This window comes from Schistocerca americana, chromosome 1 (assembly GCF_021461395.2).
Source record: "Schistocerca americana isolate TAMUIC-IGC-003095 chromosome 1, iqSchAmer2.1, whole genome shotgun sequence".
In the NCBI taxonomy this organism is placed as follows: domain Eukaryota; kingdom Metazoa; phylum Arthropoda; class Insecta; order Orthoptera; family Acrididae; genus Schistocerca; species Schistocerca americana.
In genome coordinates, this window is record NC_060119.1 from 1,080,474,089 (window position 1) to 1,080,501,593 (window position 27,505).

The 27,505-nt window shown below is 41.2% G+C and overlaps 1 protein-coding gene across 1 annotated transcript in view; it reads left to right on the forward strand.

Moving 5' to 3' along the window:
- LOC124550109 (UDP-glucosyltransferase 2-like) overlaps positions 1–27,505 on the forward strand; it is an 86,529-nt gene that overhangs the window by 26,754 nt on the left and 32,270 nt on the right. The window contains exons 2-3 of the mRNA XM_047125287.1: positions 20,867–21,098; positions 21,200–21,792. Of these exons, the coding sequence (XP_046981243.1) occupies positions 20,867–21,098; positions 21,200–21,792 (825 nt within the window). The remainder of the gene's footprint in view (positions 1–20,866; positions 21,099–21,199; positions 21,793–27,505) is intronic.

Below are 27,505 nucleotides of genomic sequence, written 5' to 3' on the forward strand. Positions count from 1 at the left end.
GCAACGCCACTATAAGACAACAAGTATCTGGCGCAGTTTTTAGATCGGTTGTTGCTGCTACAATGGCAGCTTGTCAAGTTTTAAGTGAGTTTGAACGTGATGTTATAGTCGGCGCACGAGCGGTGGGACACAGCATCTTCTAGGTAGCGATGAAGTGGGGATTGTCCCGTACGACCATTTCACGAGTGTAGCTTGAATATCAGGAATCCGGTAACACATCAGATCTCCGACATCGCTGAGGCAGGAAAAAGATCATTCAAGAAAAGGACCAACGACGACTGAAGAGACTCGTTCAACGTGACAGAAGTGCAACCCTGCCGCAAATTGCTTCAGATTTCAATGCTGGTCCAACAACAACTGTCAGCGTTCGAACCATTCAACGAAACGTCATCGATATGGTCTTTCGGAACCGAAGGCCAACTCGTGTATCCTTGATGACTGCACGACGCAAAGCTTTACGCCTCGCTTGGGCCCTTCAACACCGACATTGGACTGTTGATGACTGGAAATACGTTGCCTGGTTGGACGAGTCTCGTTTCAAATCGTATCAAGTGGATGGACGTGTACGGGTACGGAGACAACCTCATGAATCTAGGGACCCTGTATGCCATCAGGGGACTGTTTAAGCTGGTGGAACCTCTGTAATGGTGTGGGACGCATACTGTTGAAGTGATATGGGACCCCTGATACGTCTAGATACGACTCTGACAGGTGACACGTACGTAAGCGACCTATCTGATCACCTGCTTCCATTCATGTCCACTGTGCATTCCGACGGACTTGGGCAAACCCAGCAGAACAATGCGACACCCCACACATCCGGAATTGCTAGAGAGTGGCTCTAGGAACAGTCTTCTTGGTTTAAACACTTCCGCTGCCCACCAATCTTCCCAGACACGAACATTATTGAGCATATATAGAATGCCTTTCAACGTGGTTCAGAAGAGATCTCCATCCCCTCGTACTCTTACGGATTTATGGACAGTCCTGCAGGATTCATGGTGGCAGTTCCCTCCATCAGTAATTCAGACATTAGTCGAGTCAATGCCACGTTCTGTTGCGGCACTTCTGCGTGCTCGCGGGGCCCTACACGATATTAGCCAGGTGTACCAGTTTCTTTGGCTCTTCATTGTATATTACAGTTGAAATGTTCATTTATATCGCGGAATGTGTGAGTAACTACCCAGTCATACAATATTTGTTTGAATGCTTGTTCCGGTAATTCTTCTAAAGATTGTGGAATGTTATTAAATAATTTATGCCACATGAGTTCATAGCTATTCAGTGATTTGGACAGTCTGTGCTTTGGGTTATAAATGCAACTGTTGCCTTTTGTGTTATAACAATGTACATTTTCTCTACTTTTTTTCAGTAACTTCTTTTTTGCGTAAAATGAAACATAGTCTATGTGTAGTTTATTACAGTCATCATCTTTCATTCACAAAACAATAGTTTACGTTGCGATTTATAAGTGTTCCTCCATAAAATAATACCATATGTTACTATGCTGTGGAAGAAAAAAAAATAGGCTGTTCTAATATACGTTCAGTAACTTCTTTTTTGCGTAAAATGAAACATAGTCTGTGTGTAGTTTATTACAGTCATCATCTTTCATTTACAAAACAATAGTTTACGTTGCGATTTATAAGTGTTCCTCCATAAAATAATACCATATGTTACTATGCTGTGGAAGAAAGAAAAATAGGCTGTTCTAACATACGTTTTGACTACACAGTCTGTAAGTCACCTTAACACATAGATCACACTTGACAGCTTCCGACTAATATATTGCACATAATGTCCTCAAGATAATTTATCCTCTAAATATACCCCCAAAAGCTCAACATAACTTGGATCATCTGACGGAATCTTGCCTTTAGGATTGTTGTCATTCAGTAAGAAGCCATTTGCTTTAAACCAAATGGATGCTTGATACATTGTCTTTGCAACACAACATTTAAGGTTGCTGATATCATTACCACACTGAATTGCTGTCTTAAACAACTTGAATAAAATTTCATGAGTGTATATGACATTTTCTATGACTTGAAAAAACTCATGTAGTGGAAAGTCACAGTGTTTTTGACATAAATTTGTTTCAAAATTATACCCTTACTCATTCTTCTTTACTTTAAAGTAATATTAACATATTTATGTGTTGTGACTGACAGGAATGTTCATGTTAGTTGCAAACAGTAAATTAACTGTTTGTTGATGTTTTATCATCCTGACCGTTCTGTAGCTGCTGGTTACAAAGCCCCCCCCCCCCCCCCAAGCATATATCTGCCTTAGTTGATTAACACTTGCAACCCATAGTACAAAGACTTCCCTCCTACATCAAAGACACCAACCATATCCTAGATCATCTGAAATCCGCACCCATCCCACTCTCACCACACCCCTTGCTTGCCAAAATTGATGCCACCTCCCTCTATAACCAACATCCCCCACACTGTCTGCTGCTGAACGTTTTCTCAGTTAGTGCCCACCTGATTCAAAACCTATGACATCCTTCCTATGCATCTTACTCAGCTTCTTACTTACCAACTACAACTTCACCTTTGAGGGGCACACATACAAACAGATCAGGGTTATGGCCATGGGAACCAGGATGACTCTTTCCTATGCCAACCTTTTCGTGGGTCACTTCGAGGGGGCTTTCCTAGGATCCACAAGTCTTCACCCCTGGATTGGTTTAGATACATTGATGACATCTTTACCATATGGAATCATGGTGAAGCTGACCTGCTAAAATTCCTAGAATCTCTGAATACCTTCTTCCAATTAAACCTCACATGGTCCTATTCTGAGTTCCACGCTACTTTCCTTGATGTTGATCTCGCCCTCACTGAAGAAACCTACCAACCAACAAAAGCACTTACATTTTGACAGTTGCCATCCTTCCCATGTCAAACGTTCCCTCCCATACAGCCTTGGCATCAAAGGCAAATGTATTTGTTCGGATGCAGACTCTTTACAGCAATACACCACCATTCTTACCTCAGCCTTCACTGCATGTAATTATCCCATAGCCTAGTTAAAAAGCAGATTTCCCGAACCATCACATCCAATCCTGGTACTGCTGATCATTCCAAAAAACAACTTCGGAGCACACTATTGGTATTTCAGTATTATCATGTTCTGGAATGTGTTAATCAGCTACTCTGACAGGGGCATGACTTCCTAAAATTATGCCCTGAAATGAGATTCATTCTGTCTGAAATTTTCCCACCACACCCAGAAATATTCTTGTCAAACCCTATGCTCCTTCTGCACCTATCTCCCTACCCTATGGATCCTACCCCTGTGACCATCCCTGCTGCAAGACTTGCCCTAAGCACACTCCTACCACCACCTATAACAGTACTGTAACTCGCAAAACATACTATCAGAGGGAGAGCCACCTGTGAAACAACACATGTCATATACCAGCTGTTATCTAAAAACCTTTTTTTCCGTGTATATCAGCATTTCCCGAAATGTACCCATTTTCCTAGATCTCTCCAATCCTTTTCCTTCACCCCTCTTCCTTCCACTTCAACCCTTCTGCAAGAAGAAGGAGCCTCTGGTTCCGTAAGCTTGCCAATTACAACTGTCTTTTATGTGTGTGTTCTGCTGCCCTTGGTGAGTAGATTTACTATCTATTCAGTTAAATAAATTAATAAATGTTAATGTTTATTAACTGATTGGGAAGGGTTCAATTATTGTCTGTTCTCTTATACCACTGCTTCATAAACTCCAGATCGTTCTGATACTCTGGGTGCAATTTATGTTGGTGTTGCAATGCTTTCAGCTGACATCTCACATCCATTGTGTTGGCTAATTGTACAGATTCCCTCTTCCAGTCAATGAAATTCATCTAAGGAACAATTGTGCTCTTCAACAGTGCCTGACAACTATTACTAATGCTGTATGGTTCTCGAAAACAGTCAGTCTTACACCAGTTATTATTATATGCTAAATATTTGTACTCAGCATGTAGTATGTATTCTGTTCACAACATGTCACTTAGAATCATTGCCTGTATCTCCCACTATCAATCTCACATGCAAATATGCTGATTCCAAATCATGATTGATAGGTGTTCACATGTTATTTTAATCCAGAGTAGTAAACTTGGTCCCTATTTGTGATGTAGTCACTTTATGATTGTCAATGACTACTTGGTCCCAGCTTGTGGTGTATTTACTTGGTGATCAACAATGATTGCTTATTTGGTGTAGCACGCATGATCCTGTGTGATGTTCCTGTACAGAAGGATTGTGAATCAGCTCTTGTTTTCTCTTTTTCATATAACTACAGTCAGGACCACAAAATGAACTAGCTGAAATTATTGAATGAATTTCTCCCGTCAACACAATGCTGGCATGTCTGTTGTGTATACTACTTCATTACAATTCTCTGAATACACATTTTTCTCATGCCCAGTGTATGATTCTTACTGCATCTACAGCTAGGCGGTCCAAATAGTTCACTTTACTGCCATTATTTATGCCCCATACAAATGTACTATTTCCATGTCATATCCTTAGAGATGTTAATTTTTTATATTTTCTGATAGTGTGTAACAGCACAAAAATAAATGAACAAGTTCCATAGAAGTGAATGCAGTAATTAATACGGGGAATTTCTGTGGTTTCTGACAACAGTGCACTGTGCCTGGACATTTTGCTCCTATGCCACAAGACAACTCTTTCTTTGGCTGTATCTTTCCTATTATCAAAAGGGCAAGGGAGCTTCCCATCAAAAATTTGTTTTAGCTTAAGAGGTGTGTATAGATAGATGACAGATGTTAGTAAACAATAGTCCTGTTTCGGGTACAATATCAGAAGAAATTGTCAACGTTTTTCAAAGAGTTATTATTTGGTTCTCTGCAAAAGTATGACCCTTGTTTCTATAAAAGAAAAAAAACCACAGTATCATCAGTTCTATCAGACAAATAAATAACACCAGTGATGTATGAAGCACATGAACAGGAGTCAGTGAATAGGACAGACTATTCAAAATTTTTGAGTATACATTATTGTTTGGGTATACATTATTATTGGAGTTCTCAATCTGAAGACTGGTTTGACGCAGCGATCCGTGCTAGTCTTCCTTGTATAATCCTCTTCCCCTTTGCATAGCTGCTGCAACCTACATCCATTTGAATCTATTTACTGTACTAAAACTTGGTCTTCTTCTACAATATTTACCCCCATACATCCCTCCATTATTAAATCTATAATTCCTTGATGCCTTAGGGTGTGTCTTATCAACCAATCACTTCTTTTAGCCAGATAGCGCCATAAATTTCTTTTCTGGCCAGTTCAACTCAGTACCTCCTCATTAATTACCCAACCTACCCACATAATTTTTGCTGTTATTCTGTAGCCCCCCACTGCTAGTCAAAGGTTCTGTGTTGATGCTCTACATTGTCTTTACCTACCTGGAGATGTGCATTTTCAGTGTTCCAGAGATCAACTTTGTGTGGCACAGGATATCATCTGCAGGTTTTTGCCCCTTGACGAGAAGGTCCAGGTTGTGTCTGAGTTCCCACATCCCACTAAGTGCAAGGAACTGTGCATGTTTCTTGGAACTGTGAATTTTTCCAGGCACCACATAAAGGATGCCAGGAGTGTGCAAATAGTGCTCAAGGCTGCACTCTAGAGTGATCAAACAAAAGGCAACAGGTCCATTCCCTGGATGGCACAAATGTCTAAATTTTGAACTAACAAAGCATGACCTCTCACAAGCTGCCCCTCCTAGCATAACCTCATCTGACTACTCCATTCACAATTGTAATTGATGTCAGCCAGTCTGCCATAGGCACAGTCCAGCAGCAACACACTGAAGGGAGTTGCAGCCCCTGAAATCTCACAGAGCCACAGCAGTGTTAAGCCATGTATGATCACTAGTTCCTTACTGTGTATTTCAGAACCTTGAAGCTGGGGTGCCATTTCACGGTTTTTAATGACTACTGCCTCTTGACAAAAGGTTTCTGTTGCGAAGAGGGCATGCAGATATCGCACAGTTCACCACTGTTGTCCAGCATGTTGCTGGAATAGACAACATAATCATCAACTGCTGATTGTGTGCCTTTACTGCTCCACTCAACTATTTGGACCTCACCACTGCTGCCTCTATTGCCGATGCTGATCTCCTACAGCTGCAAAACGATGTAAATATTGGTCTCAGCTTGCAACTGTGTGTAATGCCAGGCACCCACAAAACCATGTAGTGCAATGTTCATGCCAGTACTGACCGGCCAGGCTCCCCCTTGGAACGTGTCCGTCCAAACCATCCCCCAGAGTTCCACAAGGCAGCTTTCAAGCACTTGCACAACCCTGGATCTATGAGTCTGCTGTGCTCCTGTGGGAGTATTTCATTTGGCCCAATATCCAGCATGATTGCACCAACTGGGCCCACACCTGCATCCCATGCCTGTGCTCTAAAGTAGGCAGGCACATGCATACCACTGCCCCCTCCCCCCACCCCCCAGTGGACCATCACTTCTGATATCATGAATATCGTAGTCTCCTGCCATCATCCAATAGCCACTGGTATCTCCTTACTATAATCGATAGGTTCACCCAGTGGTCTGAAACAGTACCTCTGCCCAACATAACTTGCTACCAACCTGCTGCTAATGGCATGGTGGAGCAATTATACAGATCTCTAAAAGCTGCTCTCACATGCCACTCTGCAACTTGGACTGCTGCACTGCCTCTAGTTCTCTTAAGTTTGTGGGTAGCCCACAAAGCAGATTTGGGAACATCTGCTGCCAAGCTTGTGTATGGACAGCCACTTGCCCTCCCAGGCAACCTCACTGAGCAACACACCCTGCCACCCGGGACAGGCATGTCACCCTTTGTGCAGCAGCTTCACAACTCAGTGGCGCACCTGCACCCAGCACCTCCCAGGCAACACGCTGAACACCAGTCCTTCATGCAGTGGGATCTCAGTATAGGTGCACAGGTGATGCTGTGGATGAGGCCTATCAGTTGTCGCTCTGCCCACAGTACTCAGAGGCCTGAATCTCATCCTCTCACATGGCACAAAGATGCTCTCCTTGCAGCTCCACAGCATTGTGACCAACGTCTCAATCACCTGAAGCTGGCATAAACACGCAACCTCTTGAGCCCATGTGTGCCGCTGGCCATTGTGATTTAGGTGGCATCAAGCAACTGTGATGATGCCTCACCCAACACTGCCAAGCTAAGTGGCAGCCCATGGGACTCCAGGAAGGAGGCTGCCTTGCTGTTTGCCTTGCTGACCAACTCGACAGTGCTGCCAATTACTCAGCCACCTTGTCCCCACTGCTGAACCTTCCCTCCCCAACTGTGGTACCTGAGTCGACATGCAAACACGCCACACCCCAGGCACTGATGGGCCATTCACTACCACTGCAGCACCAGCGCATGCCCTCCTAGTGGTGGGTGACCCGGCCTACCAGCATGGGGCACCCGCAGTGCATGCCCATGGCACCACTACAGTATGGTGTACAGTACACCACCCATGCAGGGCACACACAGTGCCATTCTCCATTTGCCACCTGGCAACATACCAGAACACTACTGCCACTATTGTCACCCGTGCCCCAACTGTGCACCATACTTCAATGTGGAAGTGGACCAAAGTGCAGTGCCACCCCTCACCCCCGCTGGTGATTTGGCCATGGGACAACGCAAAGCCAACCATATATGCTGTTAACATGCCTGCCACTGCAGCATATGCTGCCCTGCTGTCTCTACACTGCAGCCAGATATGGGGAACATGACACATAATCACTGCCTCCACCTTCACTACCACAGCTGATGCCCCCCTCACCAGCTCCACACTGCCATCTGGTGCAGGGGCTGCAACCACCACCACTGCCGTTGGCAGTGCACCCCTCCCTCCAAACTGTCTCCTTCTCACAGTGGGAAACTGTGTAGCAACATGTTACAATGCATGTGCGCTTGACATCTGCCTGCTTCAGCAGGCAACAACCGTGGATGATGTGGATCAGCTGTGTCCAAAGTGGACTGAAGTAGTGGAATCTCTGTACACCATGCAGTGCCCTGTGGCAGCCCTGTGGTTTTTCCAGAGAAAAGCATGCAATGGAAAGAGCTGACTGGCACTTCCTGCACCAATGGTGAATGATTGAAAACCTCACCTGAGTGAGATAGTGCTTCGTTGTGACTGTCTTTTGTGCTGTGTGGACTTGAAGACAGGACTTGCTGTGAGGTGCAGTGACAGTATTCTGGTCGTGTACTTTTGCAGAGAAGATGATGCTGGTGAGTCTGTATTGCAAGCTTTGGCCAGAAAATGATTGCGGACATATGCAAAACCTTGCTGAGTGCTGGTGGTAGAGTGTTAGAATTTTGCTCACACGGACCAATTTGAGATTGATGTTTTTCACTCTATCCCCAGCAGTTTCATGGTATTGGTAGGCTACTTCCCCATCATGAAATTCCCAGTAATGACTATATTATACTGATTAGTATACCACATGTCATCTGATTGCTGTATTCTACCACATGTGTGCCCACAAGTTTTCTTTTCTTGTATTTGCTAGGTATGGAATAGGTGTGTAAAATTTTTGACTTTTATAATTCACTGCTTACCACTCTCTGAAACCTACAGTTCTGTGAGGCTTCTTATTTAATTTAATCCTGTTCCAATAAAGGAACCAAAAAATCAAGATTAACTTCCATATCCTGTTCACCTTTTTCCCTGTTAATATTAATACCTGTACGTACTAGTGTACCACAGGGTTATGTATGCAAGGTCAGTGAAGAAAGAATTCCCTACACGTCTATTGTCTTCTTGTTTGAACTGTGTATTGTTCTTGTTTCACTTCCATACAAGGCTATTCTGCAGATAAATATATTCAGAAAATACAGGGTGTACATAAAGTCCAGGAACACTTTCAATTATTTATTGCACAAGAAGTAAACATTGTACAGATGTCATACATATTGCATTTTGAAGAGAAGCTCTGAAAGTTTTTTTTTAACGAACATTCAATATGCAAACCATGAGTGACCCAGCAGACGTCAATATGGTAATTGAATTAGTGCCATACCCATCCCAGCATGGCATTGTCGACTGTGGCAGTCACTTCCCATATTCTCTCCTGGAGCTCTGCTACATCACGTGGTAGAGGCGGTACATACACCAGATCTTTAATGTGTCCCCACAGAAAAAGTCACATGGTGTGAGATATGGTGATCGGGGAGGCCATTTCATGAAACAGCTGTCACTTTCTGTAGCACAGCTGATCCATTGCACCTAAGCTCGCCATGTTTGCGACTAGCGCTGACTATCGGCAGATTACCAAACTACACTGTGGTGGTATACATGAAGAAAACTTTCAGGGTTTATCTTCAAAATGACACGTGTATGATATCTGTACAATGTTTGGTTCTTGTGCAATAAATAATTGAAAGTGTTCCCAGAATCTAGGTACACCCTGTACTTCCTAAAATTTACATTTATATCTTTTTTTCGGAAATGCTTTTCTCGCTATTAACAGTGTACATCTTATATCCTCTCAAACTAAGCCTTTGTAAATTATATTGCTCTCCAAATAACAACAATCATCTTCTATTTTATGTTGAAAATTCTAAACTAATTATCTCAGCACTGTCTGATTGAATATGGCTGCATTCAATTACCTTTTTTATATTTGCCAATGTTCATTTTATAACCTACTTGCAAGACACTGTTCTTCCAGTCAGTTGATATTTCTATTCCAGTCTCACCCCCTTCTATCTTACTGCCTCCCTTTCATGCCCAACTGTCATGTAACTGCAGTCTGGTTGCCATACAAGTTGCTATAGCCTTTTACTCCATGCATTTTATCTTCTTGCCATCAAAATTTCCAACTGTGTATTATAGTTAACATTGTCCAAAGCTACACTATATCAAACAAAGCTATAAATGTAAGTCTGTCCTTTTGTAACCTATCTAGTAAGATAATTTGTAGGTTTGGCATTGCCTTTTGTGGTTCTACATTTTTCCAGAAACCACACCTGCCCTCTCTGGTGTTGACTTCCATCAGTTTTCCATCCTTCTGTAAAGAACGTGTATTGGCGTTTCACAACCAAGTTATATTAAACTGATGTTTTGGTAATATTCACATCAGTCAGTATCTGGCTGCTTTGGCACTGAAATTATTACATTTCATTTTTCACAGCAGGTGGAATAATTTTGAAACTGTCTGTTCTCCTAAGGATTCTGAGGGAATGTCATCTGTTGCAGAGACCTTGTTTTAACTTTGGTCTTTCTGTGCTGTGTCAGATTCTTCTCATGAGTATCTCAACCCCCACCTGTTCTTCCCCATTCCATAACATCGCCTTAGAGTTCATTTCATTTCAAAATCCCTTCTACATAATTCTTCTGCCTTTCAGCCTTACCTTCCTTGCTTTGTACTGGCTTGTCATGTGAGTTCTTAATATTCATGCAGGGGTGTATCTGTTCTCCAAAGGACTTGTGGAACTCCAGTGCATAGTGATAGGAAATGATAGACAACACAGTGGTACAGAATACACAATACACTTTATTTTATAGAAACATGATACATACAAGAATATATGACATAACACTCTCTGACCATCAACGCAAACATACCCACAGAGTGCTCACCGCTCGCCCCCCCCCCCCCGCCCCCCTTTTACTGCTAGTGCAGACCACAGTGTGGAAGATCATGACTGGTGTGTGTGGGTGAGGTACCTCTGGTACATGTGCATTGGGTGGGTCCATGAGCTTACTGTCCAGAGAGGGTAGGCATATAGTGAAGATGGTCAGGCAGCCATTAACAGTGAAATGCAAATGCAAAGTTGCAAGATTGACATTATCAGGTAAGGTGAGAACTTCCCAGAAATGGTGTACCAGGGACTCAGGTGAGATGGTGCAGTCATCATGGCCCCCTGTGACTACCAGCTCCTTGTCTGTAACCGTGAGACTGAGATGCACTGGTTGAGAGTTTACCAGCGTGGGCCACTTGGAAGTCTGTCCTGAGCAGCAGAAATGAAGTTGGACATCAGCTATAGGATGGAGCCAGATTGTCCAAGCAAGATGGTAGTCTGCATAGGCATGGCATGTTCAGTGAGCTGGGGAAGCTGAGATGCAGGGTGGCAGGCAGTGCTGCAAGCAGGTGCTAGCTCAGCCTGGCAGGTGGCAGTGTCAGATTGCAGCCGCAGACTGGAGCTGGACCGCCCGGGTGAGGCTGGTGCATTTACATGCATGGCGTGGTCAACGAGCTGTATAGGATCAGTTGCAGTGCGACAGGCACAAAATGGGTGCAGGCGCTGGTTGGGCATGGACAGCAGCATACTGTGCAGGCGATGGCACAGTGTGGGTGAGGCCATTCTGCATAGGCGCAGCATGGGGCAGGAAGCAGCATACTGTGCAGGCACATATGCAGCATGGCAGGGATTGTCTGACATGAGTGCAGGCTTGGGGGAGGTGAACAGCAGGACTATAAGTGCAGCGCCAATGACACAAGGTGCAAAGGAGCAGGCACAGAATAAGCAGCAAGTGATTTACTGACCTTGGTAAATGGTGAGATAGGGGTGGCTGCATCAAGTGATGTGAGGTGTCAAGTAACAGGTGCAGGTCCGTAAGTGTAGGTGATAGGTGTGGAATGGAGGTGCTCAAGGGGCAATCAAGCCTCTGCAATTTCTGCCTGCACTGTTTGGATGTGGCTGTGCAAGGACACATTGTACTGTCAGATGCAAATAAGTGTCTTTTGTGTGTCCTTATTCTGTTGACAGACGTGTAGTAAGTGGTCAGTGCAGTCCACACACTGTTTATGTACCACTGCATGGGCTTGTCCGAGGGTGAAGGATTGTTGGCATCATCGCATTGGGGCAGTGAGGTGGCCGAAGTGTGTGTACTGTCAGCAGTGTGATCAGGAGGCATGTAGAAGAGTTTGTTTGCATGCAGTAAGAGCATAAGGCAAAAGGCCCATAGGAAATCAGCACTCAGGACCATCTCTGTAACACTGGCAATGGTGAACGACCATGTGAAGTGTGTATCATAGCCAGGGTCTTGAGTATGTGTCTGGAATCCCTTAACAGCAACAGGAGAGCCATTAGCAGCTGTCAAGTGAATGTGCATGTCTGCAGACATAGGCAAGACAGGTGCGTGAGGGGCAAATATCTATTAGGTACATTATGTATGTAGATTGTGGACAGTTGGGAATGTAGGTCTGACAGGAAGCACGCAAGGGATAAGTCCCTGCAGTCGCACTATTCAACTGTGTCCTCAGTGGCTCAAATGGATAGAGTGTCTGCCATGTAAGCAGGAGATCCCGGGTTCGAGTCCCAATCGGGGCACACATTTTCAGCTGTCTCCATCGAGGTATATCAACAACACCTGTCAGCAGCTGAGGGCTTCAACTAATTATCATTTATTCTAGAGAAGCTGCACGGACATCAATGGTATCTGTTCTTTTCAGAATAGTTACTATCTTCATGTATATATAGTTAAAAGGCTACCCAGCCATTGACCTTCGTCTGTGCGAATGCTCACAGGTTGCCAAACTCTTACGGGATTCATCACCTTAGTGTGTGCGAGTAATGAGTGGATGGGCAAATATCTATTAGGCACATTATGTATGTAGATTGTGTGCAGCTGGGAATGTGGGTCTCACAGGAAGCGTGCAAGGGATATGTCCCTGCAGTTGCACTATTCGTCTGTGTCCTCAGTAGCTCAGATGGATAGAGTGTCTGCCATGTAAGCAGGAGATCCTGGGTCCGAGCCCCAGTCGGGGCACACATTTTCAGCTGTCCCCATCAAGGTACATCAACAACACCTGTCGGCAGCTGAGGGTTTTGACTAATTATCATATAATCATTTGTGATGTAAACCACTGCTTCTCAGTATATTTATTCCTTCATGAAATTTGTTGCAAGTAAGATATCTCTATTTCCAACAAATAGATCAATACATAGTCTAAAATGACTTACCTTGGTCCAAAAAGTGATCCAGTATTCAGGAACACATATTTTCAACAAATTGACAGCAACCATTAACAACTTGGCTTCGGATAAAGCATGGTTTAAACAGAGTTTGTAAGACTTTTTGATAGGCAACTCCTTCTACTCTATAGAAGAATATCTTAACAGGGACTGTTTGGCCAGATTCAGTAAAAATGTCTGTTACATTTCAGTTTTAGCAGCACTTAGTCACTACAGTTAAGATTATGTATTTTGTGCATGAAAAATTTGTTAAAAGTGCATAACAATGTTTCATTCTGACAGTTTATGAAACCTGTAAGTATTAGCAGTTCCATTTTACTGTAATGTATCCACTTATTTTGACAATCTTCTGACAAATGGTCAGGGTTGTAAGTATTGTATTCAGATATTTTAGGTTTTTTATGTTATAGTTTCTGACATGTTCCACACCCATGAGAATGATCTCATTTTTTGGGTCTGTGGAACAAAAGCTGAATCTAATCTAATCTAAACCAAACAAACTCCAAAACTTAGAGTAACACACAGTCCTACATCCATTGCTGCACTAACATTGCTTGCAAACTATTCAAAAACATATTAATCCCACATTAGTGTGCACAACTTACTCCAACATGCCCTGTGAAAACACAATCCATTTCAAACACTCCACCCCTTATGATCTCATACAACACAATGCAATTACATCATGAGTCAAAGGTTGAACTGGACCCTCTGGTCCACACACTTTAAATATTTAACAGTAGGCTTCTTTCCAAAGATTATCTCATAAGGTGTTTTCCTAAAGTTCTGTTTTTAAAGGTATGCAGCTGCACAAACTACTTCAAGCCAAAATCTCCTATCTATCCTTGCTTCAGATAACAGGCATCTTCAGATATGCATTAAGTGATCTGTTGCATCTTTCAGCTGTACCATTTAATTCATGTACACAGGGATGAGATGCATTTAAAATGATTCCTTTCTATCTTATAAACTGATAATCATCTGAATTTAAATATTCCTTCCCATTGTCACATTTCAATTTCTTAATAGTTCTACCAGTTAAATTTTCAATTTCATTAACAATCGTAAACTTGATTTTTAGATTTGACAGTGTAGACTCTAGCTTCTTTACTGCTTGGGTCCATTCACATTAATGTGACCGCGTCCTATGTTCAATACCAACATGCAATAGCCACTCACAGATGGCAGGTGGCAGTGCTAGCAATGGAGAATATATAAAGTGGGTCAGTGGGACATGGAAAACAGTGCAATCATAGTCATTATGTGGAAACAGAGTGATTTATCTGATGTCCAAAATGTCATGATCATTTTCTTTTGAGCCAAGGGTGGCAGCATTTGCAAAATGTGTAAGTCTGTAAACTTTTCATGTGCCGCTATGATTAAAGAATACTGTGTATAGCAAATTGGCACTATCCAAAACCAGTGAGGCAGCTGTGGTGCACCATGGGACATAGATGACAGGGCTGAATGATGGCTGTGGAGATGAGTATGAGCAAATAGACAAATAACTGTTAAGGAAACGACCACCCAGATTAACCCAGGGGCCACCTACATTGTCTTCTCAATGACTGTTCAGTGCACATTTCTGTGTATGGACCTCCACAGCAGGCACTTGGTTGATGCACCCAAGCTGAATGCTGTTCACTGGTGACAAAGGCTGGAACTCGTATGCCAGTACTGCAGTTGGATGTATGCTGAGTGGTGTTGAGTGACCTTCTCAAGTGACTCACATTTTGTGCACAAAATGTCTGAAAGCAAACACCCGGCAACAGTTGTCAGAAGGGCTCAGGCTGGAGGAGGCAGTGTTATGTCCCAGGGGATATTTTTTGGCATTCCCTGAGTGATCTCATCACAATGAATCAACAAAAGTACACATCTATCCTTGGGGACCATGTCCACCCCTACTTATGGCTTGTTTTTCTTGACATGTTGGCATCTACCAGCAGGACAGTGCAACATGTCACACAGCTTGCAGTGTACATGCATGTTTCAAAGAGCACCAGGATGTGGCTAGCATTCTACCCTGGCCACTAAACCGCCCTGGCCTAAACCCAATCAAGAATCTGTGGGACCACCTCAATCGGGCTGTTTACACCATGGCACTGGAGTCAGCATGGCTCCACATCCCTGTCGGTAACTTCCAGAACCTCATTGACTCTCTTCCTAGATGTCTCACACTGGTTGGTGCTCCAAGAGGTGTTTATTCAAGCTTTTGACAGGTGGTCACATACGTGGGTATTAGGGGAAACGAACTGGCAGATGTGGCTGCCAAAGACACATGTTCCCTCCCTCAAGTTTTTGAATGTGCCGTCCCTCTCCATGCTGTTACCTCCCTTTTGCGTTTTCGTGTTATGCATCAATGGGAAGAGGAGTGACTGACAGTCGGTGAAAATAAGCTGCATCTGGTCAAGGTCACCACGCGGCCATGGCGTACGTCCTACCAGTCATGCAGGCAGGATGAGGTTGTCCTCACTTGCCTCCGCATCGGGCACATTAACGCATGGTTTTTTACTCCGGCGGGAGGAGGATTTGCCCTCTATTTTGCAAGATGATGCAATGATTATAGTTAAGGTCTTACGGTTTTGTGTCCTGTCCAATTCGTTGCCTCGGATTTTAGGGAGAGGATTTTAATGTGCTGCTGGGTGACTGGCTCACCCAGGTTTTAGGTAAGAGGTCCGCCAGTCACAATTACCTACTTGTTTCACTTCGATTTCTGTTCTCTTTTCCTTGTGTTTCCTTTCCTTTTTTAGTGCGTTTCTTCTCTTCTCCTCTTGTTTTGCCTCTGTATGTGAGGATTTGGAACTGCATCAGGTCTGTGTCTTTTAGCCGTTCTCCTTGTTCGCTGTCCGTCTTCGTCGCTTCACCGCATGTGTTCCTGTTTCTATGCATTTGGGCGCTGATGACCACGCTGTTTAGTGCCCAAAAACCTCAAACCACACACACACACACACACACACACACACACACACACACTAGTATGACTGGACAATGTATAATCAGCAATAAAAATATTTCCTCACGCTAAATGTGAGTTGAGTGAGGCCCATTCAGATCATTTTGAATAATCTCTAAGGTTTCTTTTTCTAAGCTTCTATTGCTTTCAAAATGTAAATTGCACATTTTATTTTCAAACAAACTTTACACTTCATAAACTCTGATTTTAAATTTGTTGACAATCCATCTGGTAACTGATGTTTACATAATGTATCCAGATCGTTAAAATTTACATGTCCCAGAGTACAATGCCATTTCTCCTTTACTGATATACTATCCTTATTACTCATATTATTTACATTAATAACTTTCTTATAAATTGTACTTGTCATTTTGTACAGCCTATTTCCTTAGAAAGTGATCACAAGTAAGTTATTGTCTTTATCAAAAACTTTTGAGGAATTGTCTGCAGGCACAATTTTATTTATTTTTTTGTCACTTTAGTATTGGTAATCAAAATTCTACCCATGTCTTTATGTAAAATACATTTTTTTTATTTGAATTGGAATCATGTCATCATAAAGTGGAAAATAATTAATCATATTTCCAACTTTTGCAGCTTGTCAAACTTCACCATCCACAGTTTTTACATGCATTTGGTCTTGTAAATATATGCACTCAGAAAAATAACTATCATTATTGACAACATGATCTATACAACCACTGAGTAATAACCAGTTAATCTGTACATTGTTATCTGACTCAACATTATTACATGCTATCGTAGGTTGTACCTCCATTACAAAGCTGATCATGGCATATTAGTTCTGTTGATATCTTCTGCATCCTGGATGATGACCGCCTCTTCAATCTACTCACCTTTAACATGTGACCAGTTGTTACTGCTGCTATCCTGTCCATTTTGACTATGTTGTCAACTGTCATGACTGCCTCCTCGAGGATGTCCATGAATCTCTGCTTGTTCCTGACTGGTAACAGTCCTTCTGGAAATGTCCTTGTTTGTCAAATACATAATCCAAATGCTCCTGGTAGCTCATAGTGGTTTGGTTCACAGTGTAAAATGCATTTGATTATGCACCTTCACTTTCATCCTTGTTTTTTAAATCCATCATTTTATTTTACTTTTAATGTATTCAACTGCCTGAGATTTTTCTTTCAAAATTTCAATTAAGTCCTTGCTATAGTTCAAAGATTCCAGCAAGGATCTCAGTGTATAGTTTTCTATCACTTAAGTGCCTGCTAATTTAGTTTCTTCACTGAAACTTCCTGGCAGATTAAAACTGTATGCTGGACCGACACTCAAATTCAGGACCTTTGCCCTTTGTGGGCAAGTGTTCTGTCAAACCAGCCAGTCAAGCATGACTCACAAGGTATCTCCACAGCTTTACTTCCACGAGTTCCTCATCTCCTACCATCAAAATTCACGGAAGTTCTCAAGAGTTTGCAGGAGAAATTCTGTGAAATTTGGAAGGTAGGAGACAAGGTACTGGTAGAAGTCACTATAGTCTCTAAACTTCAGTTTATTCAACTTGTTTCTGCAAATAAATTGCAGTGCTGTCAGTTCCCTGGAGTATAATTCATCAAACTTTTTCATTATCTCAAAAGCAGTTTCCTTATCACTCACAAATTCTGGTTGCTTGTTTGAAATTGATGCATATATGTAGCTCAGTGCAGTTAAATTTCTTTTTCCCAAGTACCATATTGCTCAAACTCATATTTGCTCTTGAAGTGACTGTGGAGGATTTCTTTGTTTTCAGATACATTTCCATTCACTGCTTCCAGTTCCCAAAGTCTTCTCCAGAAAACACTGGTATCTCAATATCAACCATGTCCTATTCATTAAGCACTTTTTGAATAACAGTATTCTTTTTAGTTCATAATGGATCACTACTTTACCAAATAACAATCTTCCTTTTACTTAGCAGCTGTGAACTGCCTCCAAGTTAAGAATATTTATTAACAGAAAGCTTAAGACATTTTACCTCTCTGTTTACACATTGAGCACAATCACAGTACAGAACTGATTTACTACAATATGTATATATACACTCACTGTTGAGAGCCCTCTCAACACTATCAATACTATCACTGTAAATGTGCCACATTTCAAAAATTATATCAAGGTACTCAAAACAGTTTCTTCATGATTAACAAGGGCTAAGTCCTGTAGTGGTCCTGACAGCTTTCTTTTGCTATTTAAATACTGGTTGTAAGCCTGCATAATTACCCTGTAGTAATATTCCATAGTTCAAGTGGGAGTGGAAGTAAGTGAAATAAGCATATAGTAGGAGGTATTTACCAGCACAGCTGCTCAGCTTGTGGAGCAGGTAGATTCCATACGCTAGTATGCAATATAATCTTTTGTATGGTTATTTGTGCTGAGCTTTTGGTCCATTTAAAATGCTAATAGTTTTCGTTCAGTCCAAATGCTTCTAGTCATGACAGTGAACCAGTCATTGTCTACAGTTTCCTTGTCCTTTTTCTGTATTACGTTTTTCTGTAACAGGACTGAAGTACCTACCCAAGATACTTCCCACCCCTCCTGAAGTCGTGTTCCATTGACCACCCAACCTCCACATACCCTAGTCCATCCCTATTCCACTCCCAATCCCAACAGATTGCCACAAAGAGCATATCCCTGTGGAAGACCCAGGTGTAAAACCTGGCAAGTTTACCCATCCCACAATTCCTACTCCAGTCCTGTCACATGTTTATCCTATGCCATCAGGGGTCTGGCCGGCTGTGAAAGCAGCCATGTCATTTACCAGCTTTGCTGCAATCATTGCACAGCTTTTTATATTGGTGTGACTACTAACCAGCTGTCCTCCACGATGAGCGGCCACCACCAAACTGTGGCCAAGAGCAACATAGACCACTGCATGGCACAACACACAGCTGAACATAACACACTTGATTTCAATGGCTGCTTCACTACTCAAGCCATCTGTATCCTTTCCTCCACCACCAGTTTTTCTGAACTTTACAGATGGGAGTTATCTGTACAACACATTCTCCACTCCTGTAATTATCCCACCCTCAACCTACAGTAAGATACTGTCCACAGACTCTACACCCTACACCCAAAAGTTTCCACCCCCTCTGTCTTATCATCTCCTACCCATTCTCATCTCCCACCCTGTTTATTTGCAGCCCTCTGCCAATGCATTCATCTGTCTCTCCCCGCTCCTCTCTTTTCTTGCTCCTTTTTTCCCCACGTCCCTGCCCCTCAACCTCATGACGCTGTGCCTGTTGGCAGTGTACTCCCTGCACACTCCACCAGATGGTGCTTGTCTCTCTCCCCACCCATACACTACTCTTCCTTCCCCTTCCCTGCCACTTCCATATTGCTGCTTGCATCTCACGTGACAGTTGCATTCCGGCTTGAGATGTTGGAGTTGGCAGTCATGTGAGTGTGAGGTGTTCTTGCTTGTACATGTGAATGTATGTGTCTTTCTTTTATTGGTGAAGATTGTGGCCAATTGTGTCTGCCTGAAACTTGACATGTCTTTCTTACATTACATAGCAATTGGTCTTTTCCTATAGTGTTAAATGTTAGCCTTTGTCAGGCCTAGGCATCTGAAGATGACAGTGAACATGTGTGTGCAAGTTAGAGCTTGTCGTTTGTGTGTGTGTGTGTGTGTGTGTGTGTGTGTGTTTTCTACATCTGAAGAAGAACCCTGTCTGGTAACTTAGTTTACTTTTAAATGTACTATTAAGTGTTCCATCTGCCACTCAATCCCTCCTCTATGTGGTGAGTAGAAATCTATCCTGTTTCATGTTGCTATTAACCTTTGCTTTTGTATAAATAAAAGGCTTTTTTTCTGAAAAATCAACATACTACTGTTCATTTGACACCCCTCTTCATCTCCTTTAAGTCACCCTGTATTTCCACAATCCCATCGCAGTTTTTTATACCTATTGCTAAAATTTTAAGTGTTTATCAGCTCTTATACATCAGTCCTAAATATTACAGATGTTACACATGAAAAATACTTTGTGGCTCCCATTTCTTTAGCTGTCAACACTTTATGAGTGAGGAGAAACTTAACTTCTGAACTCACAGTGTAACTTATCATGAAGGTATGTGTCTTCTTTTCCAATCAATCTCAGAAAGTGGCAACAACAAAGTAAGTGATACCAATCCATTAACACTATCCAATGACTTTTATCATGGCAGTTAGATGCTAATAAAGTTGATGGCAAGTAACTACAGAATAGCAGCAAGTAAGGGGGCCTTTCCAATGTGAATGAACTATTACGAGCATAAGAAAAACAAAGAAAGTCATAAACATCTATTAATACATTTCCTAGTGCAGTAAATGCCAATCCAAAGGAAGTCTAATTGAAAAATGCAGTTGCTGCATTCAAGTAGTTGCAATGTAGGAATTTTTGCTTAAGAAGAATTCTTACTACAAGAATATGACATACAACATGGTTAAAATGAATTATTTTTGTGCGTGACACACAACTGATGTAAGAAGGCAACACTCAGTAAGACAAATATGCCTACTGAAAGTGAAAGAATTTGATCCATATTTGTTTTATAAAATGTGGAACGTTGTGTTTAACTGCAGACATATATCAACTTCTAATTGATTTCAAATTACCTCTTATGTTGATATTTTTTATCTGTCATTATTGTTGTTGCTGTTGTAAATAGTTATCCATCTTGTTGATGTTGGTGTTGGCTGCTATCTGTTGTGTACACCCAAAACGTCATCTTTTAGAAATGACAGCCATAAAACCTATGAATACAACGAGCTGGACATGATGCCTAATATTGAGTAGTTTAGAATAGGCAGATTTATTCACCATATTCAAACAAGTTAAGTAATAATACATCTCAATGAGATAGTAGAGCTATTCAGATTTATGATTAAATGAACTTATGACAACAGACAAATGTGAGTGCAACACCTACAAACAGCTTTTATTTTTTCATTTTTGCTACTCTGTTACAGAGCATCTGGCAGTGTATACTTCTGCTAGCTGGAGTCATCACACAGGGACAGGGAGCTAACATTCTGTCAGTGGTGACAGTTCCAAGTAGGAGTCACATGGTCTTTATATCACCATTGCTTCATGAACTAGCTCAAAGAGGGCATAATTTGACTGTGATTAGTCCATTCCCACAGTCTCCACCCGTGAAGAATGTAAGAGATATTAAATTAAACTACAGAATGGATAGCTTTTGTAAGTAAAGCAGTGTTGATATAAAAAATAAATTAAGTAGAATAATGCTCATATCTGATGTACAGCATTACCTATTAACTGCCTCATTTTATTATTTACAGATAAAGAGAGAAACTTGTCACTTTTTGAACTAGGTGAAACAAACCCACTTACTTTGGTTTTCTTAAGTGGCATACTTGTAACTGAAATGTGTAAGGCTGCTGTCAGTACACCAGAAGTACAAGAACTAATAACATCTAGTGACCAGAAGTTTGATCTCCTTATAGCTGGTGCTTACTCTGACTGTTTTCTTGGACTGGCACATAAGCATAATGCCAGTATTATATATCAAATTCCAAATACTCTCACGTTTATGTTGGGTGATCCAGTTGGCAACCCTGGTGCATATTCCTACATTCCTGACATATTGCTTAATATTCCTGTGAATATGAATTTTTTACAACGGATGTTAAACAGTGTGTGTGGACTCCTTGTTGAATTAGTGCGGTTCTTCAGTTATATTCCACGCCAACAAGAAATAATGATGACATATTCTAGAAATATTGACAATTTTCCATCTATTGATAAGTTGTGGAAAAGCACTTCACTGCTTCTCCTCAACAACCATGAAAGCATAGGCCTTCCCAGGCCTCTAACACCAAATACAATTCAGGTTGGAGGAATGCATATTAAACCTTCAAAAGATCTTCCAAAGGTGAGTATAAGATCAATATCCAGATAAACAGTCTTGCATATTGCATTTGATAGAATTAATTTTGCAATATTTGTATGTTAGGTGAAAATAAAAGTAGATATTTGGTAAACATATCATGCCAAAATCCAAAACATTATTTCATAGATTGTATGATATATTCACAGTTGTTGAAATTAGGAATAAATTTGATTCTGACTGCAGAAATGGTCTTCAGTTTCTTTTATTATGTCATGGGCAATTTCAGGGTTACAAATCCTTTCCAGAGATGTATCTGGAATATATACATCTAATCAATATGAGATATATATTTATTTTCCTCAGTAGCATCCTTGGAATTGCTATGTGTAAGACTGCTGTCAGTACATCAGAAGTACAAGAACTAATAACATCTAGTGACTGGAAGTTTGATCTCCTTATAGCTGACATTTACACTGATTGTTTTCTTGGACTGGCACATAAGCATAATGCCAGTGTTATATATCAGTTTCCAAATACTCTCACATTATAAAATGCCGTGTGGCTAGGGCCTCCCGTAGGGTAGGCCATTCGCCTGGTGCAAGTCCTTTGAGTTGACGCCACTTCGGCGACTTGCATGTCAAACTCACACATTTATATTGGGTGACCCAATTGGCAACCTAGGTGCTTATTCCTATGTTCCTGACATAATGCTCAATATTCCTGTGAATATGAATTTTGCTGTCATCACTATCCAACTGTAGTGTGCACTGTAAAACCTGTGTCAACAGCACCATTTGGGAAGTTACTCCTCACTGGTCAGCAAAGCTGTTTATGTCTATACATACCAGGTGGAGCTGAGGATGCGACTGGTAGCCCCAAATACAATCTTCACTACAAAAAGAAATTGAAAATCATGCTTGCAGTCAGAGAAAAATTTATCCCTAATCTCTAATTATTGTATGACTGTGTTCCGATACACCATCACAATGAAAAGCTTCAATATATCACAGTTGCATAATTTCAATTTAATCACCAATATTCCATTTTATTTCTTTTGTGATACTGCACACAGTAGAAGACACTGTACACGTTAAAGTAACTTTACTTTGCTAAATAGTGGAACATCAAAAAATTGACATATATTTACCAACAGTTACTCAGAACTGAACAGACAGATTCATTATAAAGCTGCATGACAAGTAGTAGTATATTGTAAACAGCCTTTGTTGATACAGCTGTAGGTAATTATTTTCTTTGAAAAATAGAAAAATATTCATATAAATGTAAACTCTGACTCATACTACATTCTTGAAAGTTCTTCTTCTTGAAAAATCTGCAGAACATGAAGAATTAATGGTTGTAAACTCAACAACACAAATAGTAAAAGTGGCTGAAATTTGAATTTCCCTCCATGTTACTCAGGAGCCAGTCACACCAACAGACTGTACAGTATTGCTCATAAAAGGAAAGGACACTTGTAGTTGTGAGTGTAACTGGGAGATTTATGCATTATTGACACTCAGTGCAAAGTGTGACCCTCTAGAAAAATGCAAGAAAATCTGTTCAGATAAGGAGCAAGCAAGCAAAGAGCACAGAGTGGTGCATGCAAATGAGAAAGCTAAACTGGTGAACTTTGGTGTGACAGTACAATGGCCATCTTTTAGGATGAACAAATGGGAATGACATGAGACCAGCTAGCCAGGCCATTCACTTTTAAACTGACACAATTTATTATTTATTTAGTTTTTATTCTGCCCACATCTCTTTAAGCAGCTATCTTTTTTATTTGGTGGTTTTATCATCTGTTCATTTTGTTGCCTTATTTTAATGTGTTGATTAATCCATTAGATTTGTTGTATTATGCTTCTCTGTTCACCTTTCATGTTCATAATACTTTCTCTCCATTTCCATATTTAAATATTGTCAGTTAAGTGCGAGTGTCTGGACTAGTTAGTCTCATGTCATTCAGTGCAGATCACTCCATGCACTACACTCGCTTGTGGTAGTTGCCTCCTCTGTACCCAGTAACGTGACATTCAGGGTTGCAGCACATGACTGACGTATATGTTCTGGCTCCTATCTTACACCAAGCCTCTTCATCTGGCTGTTTCTTTGTGTTATTATTAGCTGTCACCACAGTATTTTATTATTTCTTATTTCTTTATTCTTTATTTCTTATTTCTTTTAACGTTTCACCATATCTAGCCCAACAACTGCTAAGAACTGTGTATTGTATTGTATTAAATCAGGAATGTAGAAACGATGGATAGGCTTCATCCCACTGTAGCCCTCAGTGGTTCACAACCCCACGACAGGTCACAGCAGTCCACCCACACCACCACTGCCTCACAGCAAACCCAGGGTTATTGTGTGGTTTGGCCCCCAGTGGACCCCCCCCCCCCCCCCTCCCGGGAACATCTCATACCAGATGAGGGTAATCCCAGATGTTTGCATAGTAGAGTAAGTATGGTGTACACATACGTGGTAAGGGTGTTTGTGCAGCAATCGCTGACACAGTGTAACTGAGGCAGAATAAGAGGAACCAGCCCGCATTCGCCAAAGTAGATGGAAAACTGCATTAGAAACCATCCACAGGCTGGCCAGCACACCAGACCTTAACAGTAATCTGCTGGAAGGCTTCATGCCAGGGACCAGCATGCCTTCCCACTCAGGACGCAGTGCGTTAGACCACACAGCTAGCCGGGCGGCCTAAAAATTGTGTATATGATGTCTGCATTAGTTTTAATTATTTCATTCATGCAGGCATATAGAAAAATTATTTTTATCGCATTCCTCTCCTCTGTTTTCAGTGATTTGCACATGGTGATGGACATTGTTCACCCAAAACTGGTTGTCACATTAAAAATAAAAGCCTTACAACTGAAATGTTGATTTTCATGTCTATCACAATACTCAGTTGCAGATGCTCACCCAGAAAGATTGTTTCTTATTTCATTTTCTGCTAGGGCACTGTTCCAGAGCTTTTTGTGTGTATCTAGTGCTGGGTCAGGAAAGTTTTCTCATATGGTCCAATCCAAGAAAATTGGACAGCTATTGAACTAACTGCTGGCCATGGAATCTGTGTAGTTGCTGCTTGTGATGACATTGTGGCTGCTGGCTTATGGATAGAGATGGTAACTGCATGTGAGGTCAGCATGGACGTCTCTGGGTGTAATGAAGCTTGCAGTGTCTTCATGATGTCTTGTGGAAGTGAAGGCACTGGCTTGACTCACTCAATAGTGACCTTTGTGGTTTTACCAGTTTGCTTGATCTCCATGGTGTGGTCTCCTGGTCGCATAATTGGAAAGGGAGCAGTGTATCGTTGCTGGAATGGTGATTTGATGTGACCTGTGTGGAGACTGATACAAATACAGTCATCCAAAGCTTCATGGATGAAATCATGGTGTTCAATGTGGCACAAAGCTGGGCAGGTAGGTGTTGGATCTAGGCAGTGTGATCTTGGAGCTGTTGCGCCACCTGTGACATTTCTGCTGTTCATGGTAGTGGTACAGGTATGAGGTACTTTGCTGGAATGCATAATGTCTCATCATGGACCATTTCTGTTAATGATGCTCTGATGACCTGTTTGTACACTGCATGGAGGTCAAAGAGGACTGTGGGAAGAGCATCTGTCCCTTTCTCGTTGTGGCATATGAGAGATGTCTTCAGATCTGATGCCATCCTTCCACCAACCCACTACTGGTAAGATGATACTTTGTTATATGATGACACTGAATGCTGCAAAAGTTGGACAGTTCTTAGACCAAAATGGATTTGAATTGATGGCCCTCATCTGCAGTGATGTGGAGAGAGCAATCAAATCATGCTATCCAGGTGGTGACAAAGTAGAAATGTCCATGATAGGTGTTGCTTCGCTCATCAAGCACATCTGTCCATCACTCTGAAAATGCATCTCTAGCCACTCACAGGTGGAAGGGGGGCCTACAGTAGGGTGTCCATTTCATTTTCATTGAAAAAGGGAACATTTAAAATAAATTAGAGAAAAACCTGGGACAACGAAGAAAAAAAAACGGGACATAAATATTGTATAGACTAATTTAATACACATACAAGTTTACCTTTAAAACGTGCACTCAGATGACCCCAAATAACTTCTTACGATTATTCTGCCACATTATCACCATACTTTTCACTTTTATGTACTTTATCAAGAATTGCATATTCATTTGAAATTGTATCATAAAAGTCAGTACTCGATACACCATTAAAGTGTGTTTTGACAATGAGCAAGGCCCTCACTGTTTCAACTTTCATTCTGGTTTTTTCATCTGACCACAAAGAGTTCACTAATGAAAACACACGTTCCACAGGAGCATTTGACCCAGGAATTGCCAGACAAAACTCCACCAAATGAATCATGTTTTTCATGTTAATGTTTTTACTTTTGAAATTAGCACATATTATAGACCACATTGCACTAACACTTTCTTTGTCTCCTTCTTCACTTTTTATGAAGCTCTGTGCACATGAAAATTCATCAAACAGTTCATCTTCATCAACAGGAAAATTTGGTACAATACTTTTAACAAAAACACAACAGTCCTGAATATCCTTTACTGTAGCTGCTCCTTTTCAGTATTAACCCAGTCAAATGCTTTAAAAGGCATGAGAAATGGTAAACACCATTCTTTAATATACTCAATGCAAGAGTCATAGAAGGTGTCAGCATAAATATGAATTTCACCCTCTTCTTCCAGCTTTCTTAGAGTCTCATGTACAAAGGATGTAGGAAATCTTTAAGATTTTCTACATTGAAATTTGCTCAATTATTTGATTATTTCTTGATAAACTTCCATTATTGTGATTTCTTGTTTCTCAATACATTTAATTATTGTGGAGAAAGGTTTTAGCTGGCTAGCAAGAAAACGTAGAAGAACAATAGACACAAGGTTATCAAAGAATTGTTTAAGGATAACAGGACACTTATCAAGGAAAATGAAATATGATTTCAAAGCAGGAAATATCTCTACAATTCTTTCCGATGCTGGTAGCAGAGATAGCCACCTTGTCTTGCTGTGTCCAAGTACAGTTTTGTATACAGTTTCAGTAAACTTACAGAATTACTTCAGAGATTCAACCCTTACTGTATCTATGTGGAAATGCTGGTAGATTTTGTTTACAATTAATTGGCAGTCGATGGGTATGCAATTTGAGCCAGTTTGTAAGGAATTGTGCACCACATGTGCGGAACAGCCAACACCTACTGTATTATTCACTGTGTTCTGTTGCAGTTTATAGAACAAATTGTTTTTTTCCTTTCCTCTGCTTGCCACCAAAATTGGTGTTAGTGTTGTCTGCAGAAACTACAATCACCTTTCCCTCAAGATCATATTTCTTTAAAACCTCCAATTCTGAAGTAAATCTGAAGTTTCTCCAGCTAAATTAAGCAATTCGAGGACTTTCACTGTGATGCCATTTTCAGGGTGAAAATACCTGATAAGGATAGGGACAAACTTCAAATCCAGATGATTCAATGTATCAATCGTTACAGAAATGAATCGAGCACTTTTCAGTTCATTTAAAACCTGCGGAGCTGCATATGGTGCAATAACATTTGAAATGATTGCATTACATTTTTTGTGTCCACATGTGAATTTAGGATTGAAAAGTTTTTTAACAACTGCTGTAGTACAGTCCATTGACTTAAAGCTATGGTTGTGCATTGCACTGTGGTATGTAAAAGTAGCTTCTTGTGCTGCCAACTGCCTATCCATTTCTGCTACTGATTTTAAGT